This window comes from Xenopus laevis, chromosome 1L, assembly GCF_017654675.1.
Source record: "Xenopus laevis strain J_2021 chromosome 1L, Xenopus_laevis_v10.1, whole genome shotgun sequence".
NCBI lineage: Eukaryota > Metazoa > Chordata > Amphibia > Anura > Pipidae > Xenopus > Xenopus laevis.
The window spans coordinates 26,813,168-26,830,644 of record NC_054371.1 but is presented as its reverse complement, the minus strand read 5'-3'; the positions used below and the strand labels follow the sequence as shown (position 1 = coordinate 26,830,644).

Sequence of the window (17,477 nt, the reverse complement as noted above, 5' to 3'; positions counted from 1 at the left end):
GGAGAGAGGCCAAATAGAAATATAAGTAATTCAAAGTAGAAATAACAATGAAAATGTAGCCTCCAGAGAAATTGTTCTTTGGCTGCTGGGGCCAGTGACTGACTCCCTTTTGAAAGCTGGAAAGAGTAAGAATTGTTTTGTGGTATAGTTTTCCTTTAAAGGTGAGCTACCCCTTTAATAGATTTACTACCTTTAAAAGTATATTTAAAAAAAAAAGAGAGAGAACCAACAGCCCAAGATTTGGTCTCATTCTTTTAGGGGCCCATGTCATTTATGTAAGGGCTATAAATAAAGCAGGGAATCAAATGATCCTGCATAATGAGGACTTTTAATGAGTACAAGGTGTTTAGCGACATAAACACAAGCAAGCTGACGGGCAAATTAAGTATGAAATGTAATCAGTGTAAGTGCGGTACAGGCTACAATGGTATAATATAGATCCCACAGCTCTATGAAAGTGACACTTTTTAGTGGTTTGATAATTAGTGATGGCCGAATCTGTACTGTTTTCGCAAAACAGAGAACAATTTCCATTGAAGTCAACAGGATTTAAAATTATTTTGATGTGATCGACAATTTTTACACGCACGACTATTTTGCCTAAATGCATTAAAGTCTATAAGCATCCGAATAATTTTGACGCCTGACAATTTTTATGCATGTGACAATTTTGATGCGTGACAGTTTTGTTTTGTCGCAGTAAATTTTTGACGCAGATCCATGCCTGGCAAATTTATTTGCCAATCACTATTGATAATGTGTTTTCCATCCTACAATAAAGTAAACCTGAACTATAATCTTTACAAATGTGTTTTAACGTTAACAATTGACATCAACACCATGGTTCAGGGCTACTTTAATAAATGGAGGTATTTGCTCTGGGGCCACCAAGACAGGGCTTTTATAGAAACATGGTGGTTCTGGTACAGATTTCAGGGCTTGATATAGAATCGTGCTTTGTTTTCTTCCCCTTTAACAATGACAGTAAAATAGATAAGTAGGCTGATGGGCCAACTGTAGGTAAACTATATAAATATAACATATCTAAACTTGCATTGTGATAGAACTTGCAATTACATTACAGACAATACTTCCAAAAGCCTATATTTCATCCTTTAATTTGATTTGCAGGATCCACCCCAAGGATTTCCATTTCCCATAATGCGCTTAAAGGAAAACTATACCCCCCAAACAATGTAGGTCTCTATAAAAATAAATTGCATAAAACAGTTTGTATGTAAAACCCTGCTTCATGTAAATAAACCATCTTCATAATAATATACTTTTTTAGCATTATGTGCCATTGGGTAATCCTAAATAGAAAAATGCCATTTTAAAAGATAAGGGCCGCCCCTTGGGATCCTAGGATTCATCCTAGGATCTGTTGCTTTAGTATTAATGTTGGGTGTATAGTTTTCCTTTAACTGGCTGGCTTGTTGCACGAGAGTTGAAAGAAAAGTAATATTTCCTCCCTTTTCCCTGCAGCTACTGTACAGAGGTGACCTCTCTCAAATCTCCCAGTAAACCATCTCCCTTTTTTTTTTTAAAATCTCCAGCACTTGTAGTTTTGTATAAATCCCTTAGGTACGGGTCTTGTGTCTGCACCATCGACATTTGCCTTATAAATGCGAGGAAGCCACGGCCATGCTTTGTAAGTATAGATTGTACAGATCTCAGCTACCGGAATAGGGCTTTAATAATGGCATATAAAAACCCACGGATGGGAACTACACAAATAGTAAACAGAAACAAGGACTCTCCAAACACTATCGGCATACAACATGTAACAGGCTTTTCTAATGTACCCACAGAAAGCTTAAATGGCAACTGGATGTACAGTCCCATATATGATTACACCCCCTCTTATTCAAAAAAAATGGTATCATCAGTGGAGTAACTGTATTGGAAGCAGACCCTGTGGTCATGCGGGGGTCCGGGGAACAGGGGGGCCTGGACTGTAGGGTTCTACTTCCTCTGTAGTTTTACAAATCTTATTACCCATCTGCCGACCCCCTTGGACCCTACTCCCCAGTCGCTCTCCTAACTATATGGGCCCACCCAAAAATCTTTGACCAGGGGCCCACCAAGTAATCTTACACCAGGGGCACTTAACCTCTATTCTCCTAGTCTTTTCTTTACATACTATGATCTATTATTCCATCTATTAAGTCACTTTGTTCTCATTGAAATAGGGAATGGCCATAAAATAAGCCAAATGTTTAACAGCATAAGGGCCCACTGACACCTGGGCCCACCAGGACTTTTCCTGGTATCCCGGTGGGCCAGTCCAAAACTGGTTTGAAGTGGTGGGAGTGCGGGTCGGGTATGGCCGCATGCTCTTGCTGCAGATGTGGTCTGGGCCCCTCCAAACATTTTTTAGTTTACTTGAAAAAGGGCAGTTGCGCCCGAAACATGTCGTGTGTGGATTAAAATAAAATTTGGCACATTTGCAGTTATCCTGCGATTTGGTCCTTTGTTCCAGACTACAGATATTGGATTTTTTAGTTTAATGGGGGTGGCCTTGGTGTGAGGTAGATATGCCACCTAAATCTGTACTGAATGAGGCTATTACATAAACTATAGGAGTCTATCTGAAGCAAACATCCCAGTTTTACCAGTGCAGAGCAACACTACATTATTTATTCATTACTTAAAAATACTTTCAATTTTTGATTGAATATTTTGTGTAAATTTTAAGATCACTCCACCCAAATAGTAAAGATTAATTCATTTTGCAAAATGAAAGAGAATGCTATTTTAAGCAACTTTCCAATGTATATTGGTCAGAATGGTTAGATAACCCTTTCATTCAATGCACCAAAACCAGCATTTGTCCAACCAAGACTCCAGTTGCCACTATGCCTTCCATGGTTCTTCACAGCTATTTGAGTTTCATGCAACAGCACCAATTAAAAAAAAAAAAAAAAGCCTAATCAAAACCATTGTCACCTTTTGTACTGTATTGGTTGTGAACTCCATATGTTCCATGTATTTAATTAATGTAACATTTACTTTACAGCGCTGCGAAATATGCTGGCGCTATATAAATAAATGTTATTAATAATAATAAAAAAACCTTAATCCTTATTCAATGGATTAGGGATGCACCGAATCCACTATTTTGGATTCGCCGAATCCCCGAATCCTTGGTGAAAGATTCGGCCGAATACCGAACCGAATCAGAATCCTGAATCCTGCTGAAAAAGGCCAAATCCTGGCTGAATCCCGAACCGAATCCTGGATTAGGTGCATCCCTACAATGGATATCTGCCCCTCACTTGATCTCCTCAGATGTGTCACCATATGTTCCTGGATGCAGAAACGACAATTTAAGACTTTTCGGGAGTCCCATGCATTTATACCTTGAGCACAGCAAGGGTCATGGTTGAGTGTACCAAGGGTATCACCCTAATTCAGTTCCCTGGATAGTTGACATCTTTATCAATGCCCTTCAGACTTTGCAGGGTAGCCATGATTAATACTACCCCTAACACCTTAAAGGGGTGGTTCACCTATAAGTTAACTTTCAGTATGTTGTAGAATGTTGTAGAATGGCTAATTCTAAGAAAATTATTAATTTTTTTTATTTTTTTAATTATTTGCAGCTTTTGAATGGGGGGGGGGTCGACGACACCATCTAAAAACAAATATTCTGCAAGGTTACAAATGTTTTGTTATTGTTACTTTCTATTGCTAAATTCTATTCAGTCCCCCCTCTATTCATATTCCAGTCTCTTATTCAAATCAATGCATGGTTGCTAGGGAAATTTGGACCCTAGAAACCAGATCGCTGAAACGGCAAACTGGAGAGCTGCTGAATAAAAAGCTAAATAACTTAAAAAACACAAATAATATAAAAATTAAACCAATTGCAAATTGTCTCAGAATATCACTCTCTACATCATACTAAAAGGGGAACAACACCTTTAAATTCTCTTTATGGTTACTCTTTACCTTTCAAATTCCATACACTGGACCAAGCAGTATTAAGTTTCTTAGATACAGCCTGGGACCCCTTATCTGGAAACCTGTTATCTAGAAAGCTCCGAAAGCAGGAAAGTAGTCTCCCACAGAGGTAATTTTAAACAAATCAGGTATGGGATCTGATATTCAGAAACCCATTATCCACAAAGCTCCGAATTACTGGAAGACCATCTCCCATAGACTCCATTTTAATCAGATAATTAACTTTTTTTTTTAAATGATTTCCGCTTTCTTGTAATAATAAAACAGTACTTTGTGCTTGATGCCAACTACGATATAAATAATCCTTAGTGGCAAAAACAATCCAATTGGGTTTAATTAATATTTAAATGGTTTATCCAAATTATGGAAAGACTATATACAGTAGCGATACTAGAGGGGGACGGGCCCTGGTGCGTGACGCGCAGCCGGGCCCCGCCCCCCTCCGTACGGCCGCATTTGGCCACATTTTCAGCGGCGAACTGACTGCAGGGGGGCCCTGAGGGGGTGCGGGCCCTGGCCCGCTCGCACCCCCTGCTCCCTCGGTAGTTCCGCTACTGACTATATATAACTCATCCTATACCTGTACTCTATGGGGCCCATTTACTTAGCTCGAGTGAAGGAATAGAAGAAAAAATCCTTAGAATTTCGAATGGCTTCTTCGACCTTTGACTACGACTTCGAACTAAAAATCGTTCGACCAATCGATAGTCGAAGTACTGTCTCTTTAAAAAATACTTCGACCCCCTACTTCGCCACCTAAAACCTACTGTGGCCAATGTTAGCCTATGGGGAAGGTCCCCATAGGCTTCCTAACAATTTTCTGATCGAAGGAAAATCCTTCGATCGATGGAGTAAAATCCTTCAATCGCAGGAATTGCAGTAAATCCTTCGACTTCGATAAGTCGAAGGATTTACATTCGGCGGTCGAATATCGAGGGTTAATTCGACCCTATGTAAATCTGCCCCTACGAGTTCCCCACTAGTCAAGAACAAACCGGCTGAAAATATTCACAAAATGACAGGAAAAATTGGTAAGAATGTTAACAATTAGCCAAAATTTCACAAAATCAATGGGAAAGTGGCAGCATTTGATCTGCATTTTTTTTCTCAGGACAAAAAAAACAAATGACTTTTTGTTTGGCGTAAATAAAATGCATGGAGAAATTCTAATAATGGCAATGCCGTTTTTTTCCTGGTAACTAAAATCTGGACAACTCTACCCTTTAATATCAGTTCCCCCCCCAATTTTAGTTTTGAGTTTTTCTCAACCTGCACATCTCTAGTCCGAATGCCTTTGTCAGATTGCTGTCAGGGGCACATCGGAAGCTCTCAGCAAAATTAATAGTGAAGTTTGCCTTTTCTGCAGTAGAGCTCAGAAACATCACCCTAAAACCTTAATGTAGATGTCAAAAGATTCCACAGCTCATTAGTAATACTTGCAGAGCTGAGCCTCAAGGAAGGACACAAGATACTAGAAAAGCACAAGCCAAAAACTGTCATATTAAGAAAATATACAATACATATCATTGTCACAAAATATATGAACTATATTGTCCTTTATTAGGACCTACTGATAAAAACTATTTATAAACAGAGAAACAAAGCCAAAGCAATTACAACATCTACCATGGCAGAATGCCACAACTGAGATAAGCAGCAATATGGCAGTTGCAAAGAACACCCCAACAGGATTTTTGGTTATATTTGCACCCCGGAATGAATACTCTTCAGGAGCAACTAGTTTTAAAAAAATGTTCAATACTCACCGTTGCACATTTCTGGAATATTGCGCCGCTTCGATCAAATAATGAGATATCTTGTCTCTATTGAAATAAAAACCATATGTAATATATAGGTGACATTAATCATAGTTTGCCTAATAACCTTGTATAGCATGAGTAACAGTCTTACTATCTAATTCCCAATAAATAATGGTTTCATTACTAAAGGAAAGCAGCTACAGCCTCCTAGGGATCATGAACATGATGGGTGCCATCAAAGGGTTCTTTTGGCACAATTCTCTTGGCATCATAGACTCTAGAGCTGGGGTCCCCAACTTTTTTTATCTTGAGCCACATTCAAAAATAAAAAGAGTTGGGGAGCAACACAGGAATGCAAAAACTTCCTGGGGTGCCTGGTAGCCCCTATGTGGACTGTCAGTCTACAGGAGACTCTGTTTGACAGTACACTTGGTTTTTATGCCTCCGTGCCTGGAATTCAAAAATATGCACCAGCTTTGGGGCCACTGGGAGCAACATCCTAAGGGTTGGTGAACATGTTGCTCGCGAGCTACTGGTTGGTGATCACTGCTCTAGAGCAATAGCATATAGCAACCAAATGTTTATTTTCAATTAAGGGGTTGTTCACCTTTGAGTTAACTTTTAGTATGACGTAGAGAGGGATATTCTAAGACAATTTGCAATTGGTTTTCATTTTGTATTATTTGTGATTTTGGAGTTATTTAGTTCTTTATTCAGCAGCTCTCCAGTTTGCAATTTAAGCAATCTGGTTGATAGGATCCAAATTACTCTAGCAACCATGCACTGATTTGAAAAACAGACAGGAATATAAATAGGAGAGGCCTGGGTAGAAAGATTAGTAATCAAAAGTAGCAATGACAATAGGTTTGTATGTTTACAGAGTATTTGTTTTTAGATTGGGTCAGTGCCCACCATCTAAAAGCTGGAAAGAGTCCAAAGAAGAAGGCAAATAATAAAAAAAAAAGTACAAAATATACTTAAAGTTAACTTAAAGGTGAACCACCCCTTTAAAGGAAAAGGAAAGTCTTCTTGCACCTGGTGGTGCCAAATGCTAGGCACCCCCAAGTGATTGTATTGACTTACCTGAAACCCCAGGGCCAGTGCTCCTATCAGCAGAAAACTGCACCGGCCCGGGGTTATACCAGTGAACACCACGGACCGATCCTCTTCCGTCTTCATCTTTCTTTGCGTGGCTGCTCATGCGCAGTAGAACGAAAAGCCGAACTTTAACTAAAAAGTCAGCTATTTCGTTCTACTGCTCATGCGTCTGCCCCAGGAAATTTGAAGAAAGAAAAAGCCGGAAGAGAATCGATCCGTGGTGCCTGTTGGAATAAACCCGGGCAGGTGCAGTTTTCTGCTGATAGGAGCACCGGCCCGGGGTTTCAGGTAAGTCAATACAATCACTTGGGGTGCCTAAAATTTGGCACCCCCAAGTGTAAGACGACTTTCCTTCTCCTTTAAGCTACCTGCTGTACATAGGGCATAGCTAATTCTTTATGGGTTATTGCAGTGAAGAATCCACTGTTAGCAAACAAATCCAAGAGAATCGAGCAAGTGGGCAAGATCAGATTAGTCTCTTGGAAGGTTACCAAGGTGGATGGCAGTTTGTATCAGTACATATATATAGTAGTATCCTATACCATACTGAGAGTGACAGATCCACTAGCCATTCAAAATAGAGCACACAAATCTGAATGGTGAGCCCTGGCCCGGTGGGGTTTAGGTGCTGGGCACATAAGAGAACTGTGATATAAGCAGGATATTTGTGGAGGACACAGACAACCAAAAGCCAAAAGACACTATACTTCTGTCAGTATCAATTTAAAGGGAAAACAAAGTGGGAAAGCTTATTAAACACCCGTCAGTCCTCAGGCACCACAACTAGGCCATGCTTCACAATGCAGATATTAACATGAGCAGAAGAACGCAACGGCCCAAGCAGCACAGAGATAGAAAATTAGATATTGATTTTTTTTTTTATTCTGACAAGAACACAAATGATGTGCCTAGGCAAGAATATGCATTATTTTATTTTATTTTATTTTTGGTATGCAAGACACTGACGAAGCCTTGGTCTCATTCCATGGCCATATTTCTCAGTATGGATACCGTGAAAAAAAAAATCGATGAAATAGAATATGAATTTTAGTGCCTATTATCTGCGAAGATTAAAAAAAATGACACCCTTTAATTATTTGGATCTTCACACAACAAATTCATCTTGGAACATGAGCAAGTGGAGGTGCCGATAACAAACTGCTAAGCAGATTCAATATCATACTTCCCAAATTTTTGGAAACAGAAAGAGGGACAAAAAGATTTGCCCATTAGTGGCCACACCCCCTAATTACCATGTTAATTTTACACAATTTGGCCGGTTATGAAAGTTTGAACACATTTCTGTGTTTTTTATGTGTTATTACAGTTTTGTTAATGAAGTGGAATTGCCCTTTAAGCTCAAAAGTCAGTTTTCCCCAAGAGACCTGCTTATCTTAAATTGTTACAATTGCTTCTTTGCTCATATTAAATTGTTACAAAAGTATCTAAGTGCACCTGCCACATATTCTGGGAAAAATCAATTAAAGGACCAGTAACACTAAAAACCCACGCTACCCCACTCCAATAACACTTCTATAGTGGACAAAGTTAACTATCTTTGATGTTTAATAAATAAATAATGTGATAAAATCCCACTTCCGGTTGTGTACTGTGCTTTAGAAAAGGCGATGTGGCGACATTCATTTACGTGCGCACTCCAGTCTCCTGTTTGCCGACTTTCTTTTTAAAACCAGAAGTGCCTTTAAGTTTTAGAAACATTTTATCTTTTTCTGGCTGTTCAGTGCAGGAGATCAAAGAGAAAGTCAGGAAATTTCAGTAACTATTCGGGACTACGGGTTGAACTGTCAAAATCGGGACAGTTGGGAGGTATGCGCTATATCTAGAAAAAAAAAATCTATAAAAATATTTGATTTCCAAGGTTTAAGAGGCCCTAAAATAATTTGTATGTGGTAGTCCAGTAACCCTACAGGCTGTAGGGCACAGTAACTACCTGCCAGGGGCGAAACTACAGAGGAAGCAGACCCTGAGGCTGCAGGGGTGCCCCACAAGGCCGTAAATCATATACAATTTCACTAAATATTGGTACAACAGGTCAACCTCTAGACATTTTTATGGCCTGAAAAATAATTTACTGTGGGGCCAGTAATAATTAGTTACATCAATGCTACCAGCTATGTCACTGCCCAAAAATGCTGGTGGTAAGGACCACCATTATACCCCAGTAGCTACTAGGTCATCAGTCACTGCCAATGATAAGACTGAATACACTCAGTGAAAAACACTTTGCCCAGCTATCACAAGAGGTGCAGTAAGGTGTCTAGAAGCAACTGAACCCATCAGAGTAACGAGCCCCCAAATACTTTTCCATCCAGGGACTGGACAAAAATTAATCAACAATGTGTCAACTGAGTTTTCTTATGAGGCAGGCCCCATAACTCTTGTGCATTATGGTTAATTCATTACTAATGGCTAAACTGGATCCCTAGGGCACCGTTTATCTTGATTCAGGTACAACAATTATTTTTTCATTGGATCGTTATAGCAAAAGAAATGCTCTGCACTTTAATACAGGAGATTATTGCCTCCATAAATGACATGCATCAAATGTCCCATTGGATATACAAAGACAGGACCACGCCAGAATGATTCTTATTTCTGCCGCTTATTTGCTCCCTATTCTCTGATATTAAATTTTAACTTGATTAGCCGTGATGCATTGCCCCTAGCTCGATTCACACATTGCCGCTTTGATTGAGAGTCTAAAGGCTGTTATCTGCACGGCACCAAGTTCCAAGGAAACTAAAAATATATATTGTATATTGTGCGATACAGACAGTGAGATAGCATAAGATGGAATGTAGAGAAATAAACTGATAGGCCAGAATTAATAACCTTACATTGGGGAATATTGTACTTGTAACGCTATAAATTGTGCTTTGCTGTCACTTTACTTACACATAAATGTTCAGGAAATATGGGAAATTCTGCACACGGTTCTTCATTTATTTGATCTGTCATACAGTCTCCTTTACCGCATCAAAGCCAACTTTGGTTCCCATTTCCAGTTAAACAGTGGTCCATATAATTTTCTCAGAATTCCAACACACAGGCTAAAGCTGGCCATAGATGTTGAGATTTTTAAAAGATCAGATCCTGATCGTGAGACCACGATCTTCTCAGAACGATCGTATGAATTTGCCATCAACTAAAACAAAGGGGAGCTGCCTGCTTGGCCCTGCAAACATAGATAGATTGTACTGGGGCCGGCAAAGATTTTTTGACCTGGCCGATCAATTTCATGACAGATGTCGGCCGAAAAATCGTAAGATGTACGATCGTTCGAATCCCACTAACCGCACGATAATTTCGAAGGATTGGTCGGGCTTCCCTAAAATTGGTCGTTCGGCAAGAAGAATCGTCGCGTCTATGGGGACCTTAATTTAACAGGTCGACAGATCAATCAGATATTTTGTGTCTTGGCCAAACACGTGCAATCGAGTACCCACATTCTAATTAATTAGAACTCTACCATCACCTTCATATTCCCGGTTGAATAATGACCCTGTACACCAGCCAATGAGTACTGCAAAGAACAGTTTGAAACCCCAAACAGTTAGTTAACCCCACTAGACTGTCATTATCTACAGGGCGGCTGTCCAGACTAAAATCCAAAATAACCAATAAAACTACAGGGGATGTAAGATGAAGTTATATGGTTCAATACGTTTACTAATGAAACACTTAAAGGGGTAGTAACTCTTAGTACTACTTTAATTTTGTAATGTTTTTGAATCATTTGCCTTCTTCTTCTGACTCTTTCCAGCTTTCCAATAGGGAGGTCACTGACCTTGGTCAGCTACAAAACTATTCTTACTGTTACTTTTTATTACTTATCTTATTATAGGGGAGGCACCGTATCCAATCTCAGCATCAAACTGGTTGCTAAAGTCTAAATGAACCAAGCAACCAGGCGTAGTAGTTTGAATGAGAGAATAAGAATAGGAAAGGGCCTGAATTATAAGTAGGGATGCACCAAATCTACTATTTGGGATTTCTGAATCATCCTAATTATCCTGTAAATAGGGGCAGGAAGGGGAGTCACGTGACTTTTTGTCACAAAACAACGAAGTAAAAAAATATTTTCCCACTTTTTCCTTTCTTGCCCCTAACTGGCATATGGAAATTAGGATTTGGACTCGGTTCAGTATTCGGCTGAATCCCCGAATCCTTTGTGAAAGATTCGGCTGAATACTGAACCGAGTCCAAATCCTAAATTCCATATGCCAGTTAGGGGCAAGAAAGGAAAAAGTGGGAAAATATTTTTTTACTTCCTTTTTTTTTTGTGACCGAAAAGTCACGTGACTCCCCTTCCTGCCCTTTATTTACATATACAAATTAGGATGATTCAGAAATCCCAAATAGTAGATTTGGTGCATCCCTACTTATAATTCAGGCCCTTTCCTATTCTTATTCTCTCATTCAAACTACTACGCCTGGTTGCTTGGTTCATTTAGACTTTAGCAACCAGTTTGATGCTGAGATTACAAACTGGAGACTTAAACAAGAAGCTAAAAAATTAAAACTACAAGTAGGGATGTAGCGAACTGCCGATTTGGTGTTCGCGAACGCCGTTCGCGAACACCGGCAAAAAATGCGAACGTTCGCGAACAGTTCGCGAACTTCGAACACCCGCTAAAATCGTTCGATCGAACGATCGAAGGATTTTAATCGTTCGATCGAAGGATTTTCATTCGAATCGAACAATCGAAGCCATTCGATCGAATGCTTTTCATTGGATCGAATGCTTACAATCGTTCGAACGAATGGAAATCGTTCGATTTTTAGCGGTCGAAGGAATTCGAATGGTCGAATGGTCGAACGATCGAACGCGAACTCAAACTGCGAACGTTCCCAAACGTTCGCGAACATTCGGCGGACGCGAACGGTCGAAGTTCGCGCGAACTAGTTCGCGGGCGAACAGTTCGCTACATCCCTAACTACAAGTAATAAAAAATGGGATGATACAGACAGAGGCAGCGGGAATTCACCAGCACACAGGTAATACAAGCAGGATATACCTTGCTAGAAGTTTATTGCAGCATGCAACGTTTCGGGGGTTACCCCCTTTATGCTTGATAAAGGGGGTAACCCCGAAACGTTGCATGCTGCAATAAACTTCTAGCAAGGTATATCCTGCTTGTATTACCTGTGTGCTGGTGAATTCCCGCTGCCATTGATTCGTGAGGTTGCCGTTTCCTCATTTTCGCTGTGCACCAGGGATCTCTTATACTCGTTGGGCCAGGGTGTGCGGGTACTCACTCGACTGTTCTCCCAATGATACAGACAGAGCCAATTACAAGTCCATGTGATTTCAGAAGCATAAGACATATAATTGTGACCCCACCGTAAAACTGTACATGGCATATATTTATATATCCCGACAGTGAATTTATTTAAAGCTAATCTGAGGTTGCCTTATTACACACCTGCGGTTGGTCCGATAGCAATGCTCTTCTGTAGAGAGTCCTTCTTGCCCATGACTGCAGATATGAGAATACAGAATGGCTCCAAGCACTGCCTGATGCTCCTGAGCTCACAAAAGAAATCCCATCAGGTCCCGTAGCTTCTGCATTTGATTTTTGGAAGTAGCATGCACCTACAATGAAAATAAGTACATTACACAACATTAGTCCCTTGCAAAAAAAAGCACAGGAGAAATCCCAGCATGCTTTGCAAGACAAAATAGCACCCATACTTCAGTGCTGGGCTTTCTGTCTTGCATCACAGAGAATGTTCAAAGGTAGACCCTATTGAAATGATCTTTTGAGATATAATAGACAGTGGGTTTGTAAGTCAGTGTGCTAATGGTTTTCATTTTTAATTGTTTTTTTTTTTTTTTTTACAATTTTGTTATTCATCAGTCAGGCTTAGAATTGTAATAGTTATCTGACTGCCAGGGTTCTATTACCCTAGCAACCATACAGCAGGTATTAAATCAGAATGGTATACAGGTACGGGACCTGTTATCCAGAATGCTTGGGACTTGGGGTTTCCCGGGTAATGGATCAATTTAGATCTCCATACCATAAGTCTACTAGAAAATCATGTAAACATTAGGGGGCAGAGTTATCAACGGTCAAAGTAAAAATTCGAATGAAAAAAAAAACGAATATCGAGCTCATTTTTGTGTACTTCGACTATGGTATAGTCCAAATTTGATTCTAATTTGAAAAAAAAAATCGAATATCGAAATTTATCATGTACTGTCTCTTTAAAAATTCGACTTAGACCATTCACCATCTAAAACCTGCCGAATTGATGTTTTAGCCTATGGGGGACCTCCTAGAACCCATCTGGAGTCAATTGGTGGACTTTGAAAATTCAAATGTTTTTTTTTTGGGAAAACTTTGATTCGAATTGGATCGAATGCGCTATTACTTCGATTCGTACAATTTGAATTTGGATGAATACGGATTATTCACCTGCAAAAAAACTTTTGATTTTTTTTTTGTGGTCTTTTTTCATTCGAATTTTTTTTTTCGACGTTTTTTAAATTCGAAATTCGACCCCTGATAAATCTGCCCCTAAGTAAAACCAATAGGCTGGTTTTGCTTCCAAAAAGGATTATCTATATCTTAGTTGGGATCAAGTACAAAGTCCTGTTTTATTATTACAGAGAAAAAGGAAATCATTTTTAACAATTCTGATTATTTAGATAAAATGGGAGACAGCCTTTCCGTAATTCTGAGCTTTCTGTATATGTATAGGCATTTGAACAAAATTATAAGCAATAATAAATAGAAACTATGATTAAACAAAAGTTGAAGCCTCAGGGTTGATCTGTTATTCAGTGACTCTCAACAACCACACAGCAATTTCAGTTGCAAGCCAAAAACATATAGAGGTGACCTTCCCCTTTATGAGTTATAGAGAAGCCAATGCGAGAAATTCCATGTGCCTGTGTGGGTTTCCTGTGGGTATTCCCGTTTTCTCCAAAAACATAAAAGAAGGTAACCTAACTGAAAATTGCCCATAATGTGTGTGATAGAGACCTTAAAGGATAAGTAAACCTTTAAAATAAGTAAATGTAAAATTGATGCGGGGACTATTCTAAGCACTTTTGTAATTTACATTCCTTGTTTATTTTCTTTTTATTCCAGGATATTAAGGGATACATGTATGAATATGAATGAGTTATGTTACAAGAGCGCCACCTGCTGGTCAGTTTCCCACCCGTCTGACCACCAAGTAGTCAAGGAAGTTTTCAGGAGAAAAAAAGAGGCTGCTCTGATGTTCTTCTGCTTAGGAAAGATTTGAGAAAGGTTTCTAATTTTATTCCTAAGCAGAAGAACATGAGAGCAGCCTCTTTCTTTCTCCTGAAAACTTCCTTGACTACTTGGTGGTCAGACTGGAGGGAAAATGACCAGCAGGTGGCGCTTTTGGAACAAAATCCATTCATATTAACAGTACATGTATTTTCCGATCCGATCGCCCATATGATGTTGGGCATTAGCGCCCGCGATCGGATCACCGCCATATCGCCCACCTCAAGGTGGGCATATCTGGGAGAGATTTCGCCAAATGAGCGGATCTCTATATGTATGGCCACCTTTAACGCTTTAAGCTCCACTGGAGCAGGGACTGATGTATATTTAGTCCTGTGGAATAGTGCTGTATACAATAAATAAAGGGTAATAATATAATAATAACCAAGAAACATTACTATTACACAGAAAGAACAATGACTCTGATAATGTCCAACCCTGCAACCACAGAACCCATTTGTACTGCTGTACACACGGCAAATCTAATAATTCGGCCGCTGACGAGTGCACACAATGATTATTATCCTGAGCACTGGGAGGAACGCCTGTCTTTATTTCTCTGCCCTTTTAGCCATACAGAGCAACATCATACAGACCCTGCAATTACCCCTTAACAAAGAGACTCCACTCGCAGGCACCAACGCCTGTTTCCCTCTGTTTCTATGGTGCCTTATTCTCGGCTGTGTAAAACAGAAAGGGGCAGAAGAATACGGCAAGCTTGAAAGGTCTTTTAATGCTTCAAAAGTCAATAATGATGTCTGTGACAATGGTGTGAAATGTGGTGTGTGAATTCCCCCCCTGCGTCCTGCCCCAACCCACACCCTGATAAACAAAGCCAGTCTCCAGGATCAGCAGGTTGTACTGCGGAGACACTAACAGTGTTACCATGTGTAACATTAGCAACAATTTGTCATTAAACCATGAAAGTGGATTCCACTGTTAAATGCGGTCAGTTTTGTCAGGTTTAATCACCCAGTTTAGGGGCATTCAGGGGTTTATATCAAGCGGTACTAAGGCAAAGTGAGGGCAATGCCATTGGGATTATCCACAGGTGCAGAGTTTCACACTCAGTGGTGTAACTAGTGGTTCCTGGCAAAATATTTTTATACTGAAACTCAGGTCCCTGCGAGGCACCAGGTTTCTCCCAACAGGCAGCACGGCTCATATACACTGCCCCCGGAGACTGACATTGGCTGGGCAGTTTGGGCAGAGCAGTAGCATAATAACATTTTTAGAAAACGAACCTATTTTGCAAATGTATATTGAAAAACTACTCATTGTTCTGGGGCCCCAGCATTAGAAAAAAAGTGTCCTTCTCTATGGTAAAACATGAGCCACAGCTCAGAGTCAGCAAAAAACCCAAAGCACAACCTGGATCCCGGTGGTCAGTTTTACCCTTTGGTCAATCGACACTTTTGTTATTACACCAATATCGGACAGGCCAAATGTCTTGTGGAGGTGGTACTTTTTGTAAACGATTGTTTGTTGGCCTTCATTTTTTTTTAGAGTTTTTGAATTATTTGCTTTCTTCTTCTGACTCTTTCCAGTTTTCAAATGGGGGGTCACCTTGAGGTGGGCGATATCGGGCTAATCCAATCGTGGGACCTAGGGCCCAAATATCGGATCATAATGTGGACAGTCGCATCAACCAACAGATGCAGTTCGTGATCCGACGGGATTTTTTTCCCTAACCAATTGACATCTGCCCGACTTTCAGCCACATTTCAATCAGGGATGCCCATCGAAGGCCCCACATACGGGCCAAGGCAGCTTTTATCGGCCCATGTATGGCCATCTTTAGGCTACAAATGTATTTTTATTGCTACTTTTAGTACTAGTCTTTTTATTCAGTCCCTCTCCTATTCATATTCCAGTCTCTTATTCAAATCAATGCATGGTTGCTAGGGAAATATGAACCCTAGCAACCCTATTGCTCAAATTGCAAACTGGAGAGCTGCTGAATGCAAAGCTAAACAACTCAAAAAACACAAATAATTAAAAATTAAAACCAATTGCAAATTGTCTCAGAATAGGGGAATTTGGGCCCAGATTGCAACCAGATTGCTGAAATCTCAAACTGGGAATTTGCTGAATAAAAAGCTAAATAACTCAAAAACCACTCAACAAACCAATTGCAAATTGTCTCCAATTGCAATATCGCTCTCTACATGATATGGTCTGTCCAACATTCTCACATTCTTTCTGCTTTCAAAAGATCTCTTAAAACACATACCCTCATTTAGTAGCTGTTTAGCCACAATTTTGGATTTGGCCGAACCCCCGAATCCTTCACGAAAGATTTGGCCGAATATCGAACCAAATCCTAATTTGCATATGCAAATGAGGGATGGGAAGGGGAAAACATTTTTTACTTCCTTGTTTTGTGACAAAAAGTCATGCGATTTCCCTCCCCTAATTTGCATATGCAAATTAGGATTCAGATTCAGTTCGGTATGTTCTATGTATGCAATTCATGTGTTTTCTTTATTTAAACACAATTATTCTAATATGTTTTGGCAATATGTTGGCACTCTAAAAATACATGTTGTTAATAATAATAATAATGGCTCTTACCCTCATCATTGAAAAGGTTTATTTATTCTTGCGGCAGTTATGGAATCATATTATGGTCTGCATTATTTCTAAGGGCAGATTTAATCTTTTTTGTGGGTTTCTCACCTTCTAAAACCTGCCAAGATTTTTTTGGATTATTTTTCAAAAATTTTAATGAAGCCAATCCAGGCTCCAAAAGGGGACGATTAATATTTTTTCCCCAGTAATTTAAATAATGCCAGTAAAATTACTTTATCTTTTTTTGTCACCCATGCAGAAGGAAATTAAACACAAGCGAAAAATGTGCCTCTGCCCTAAATGTTACTAAGGGATCAATACACCCAGGCTGGTTGCAAACCCGACAGCTTCATTATGCAATAATAAAAGAGGCTAATAAATCAGGTTATTAATGAATCTGTGTCAACAGTTCTAATGGTGTGTTTCACTTACCTGATGTAAACATTCTAGCTGCTTCCTGAATATTCAACTGTGAGTAATTGGTGCCCTAAGGACAAAAAAAATAGATTTTTAAAATGTCGTATCATTCAAAGATTTGTCATTGTACTGTTGAATTTCAGTTTTTCCTGACAAAGAATACAGGTGCAGGATCCCTTATCTGGAAGCCTGTTATCCAGAAAGTTCTGAATTATAGGTAGGCCATCTCCCATTTTAAGCCAAAAAAATACACTGTGATAAGTGAGGTGCCAACATTTTTAGGCACTGTAACACATCCTTCAGCCATAACTACCCAGGTATGTCAGTAATGCAGATATTGTATTAACCCCAGATATACAAGTAAGATCAATGCAGAAAT

At 39.6% G+C, this 17,477-nt stretch overlaps 1 protein-coding gene across 1 annotated transcript in view; it reads right to left on the bottom strand.

The window, feature by feature from the left end:
- Positions 1 to 17,477, bottom strand: part of evc2.L (Ellis van Creveld syndrome 2 L homeolog) — a 98,589-nt gene that overhangs the window by 73,009 nt on the left and 8,103 nt on the right. Inside the window, exons 2-4 of the mRNA XM_041587834.1 lie at positions 17,114 to 17,168; positions 12,272 to 12,441; positions 5,733 to 5,789 (exon numbers count right to left, since the gene is read on the bottom strand). Coding sequence (XP_041443768.1) covers positions 5,733 to 5,789; positions 12,272 to 12,441; positions 17,114 to 17,168 — 282 coding nt within the window. The remainder of the gene's footprint in view (positions 1 to 5,732; positions 5,790 to 12,271; positions 12,442 to 17,113; positions 17,169 to 17,477) is intronic.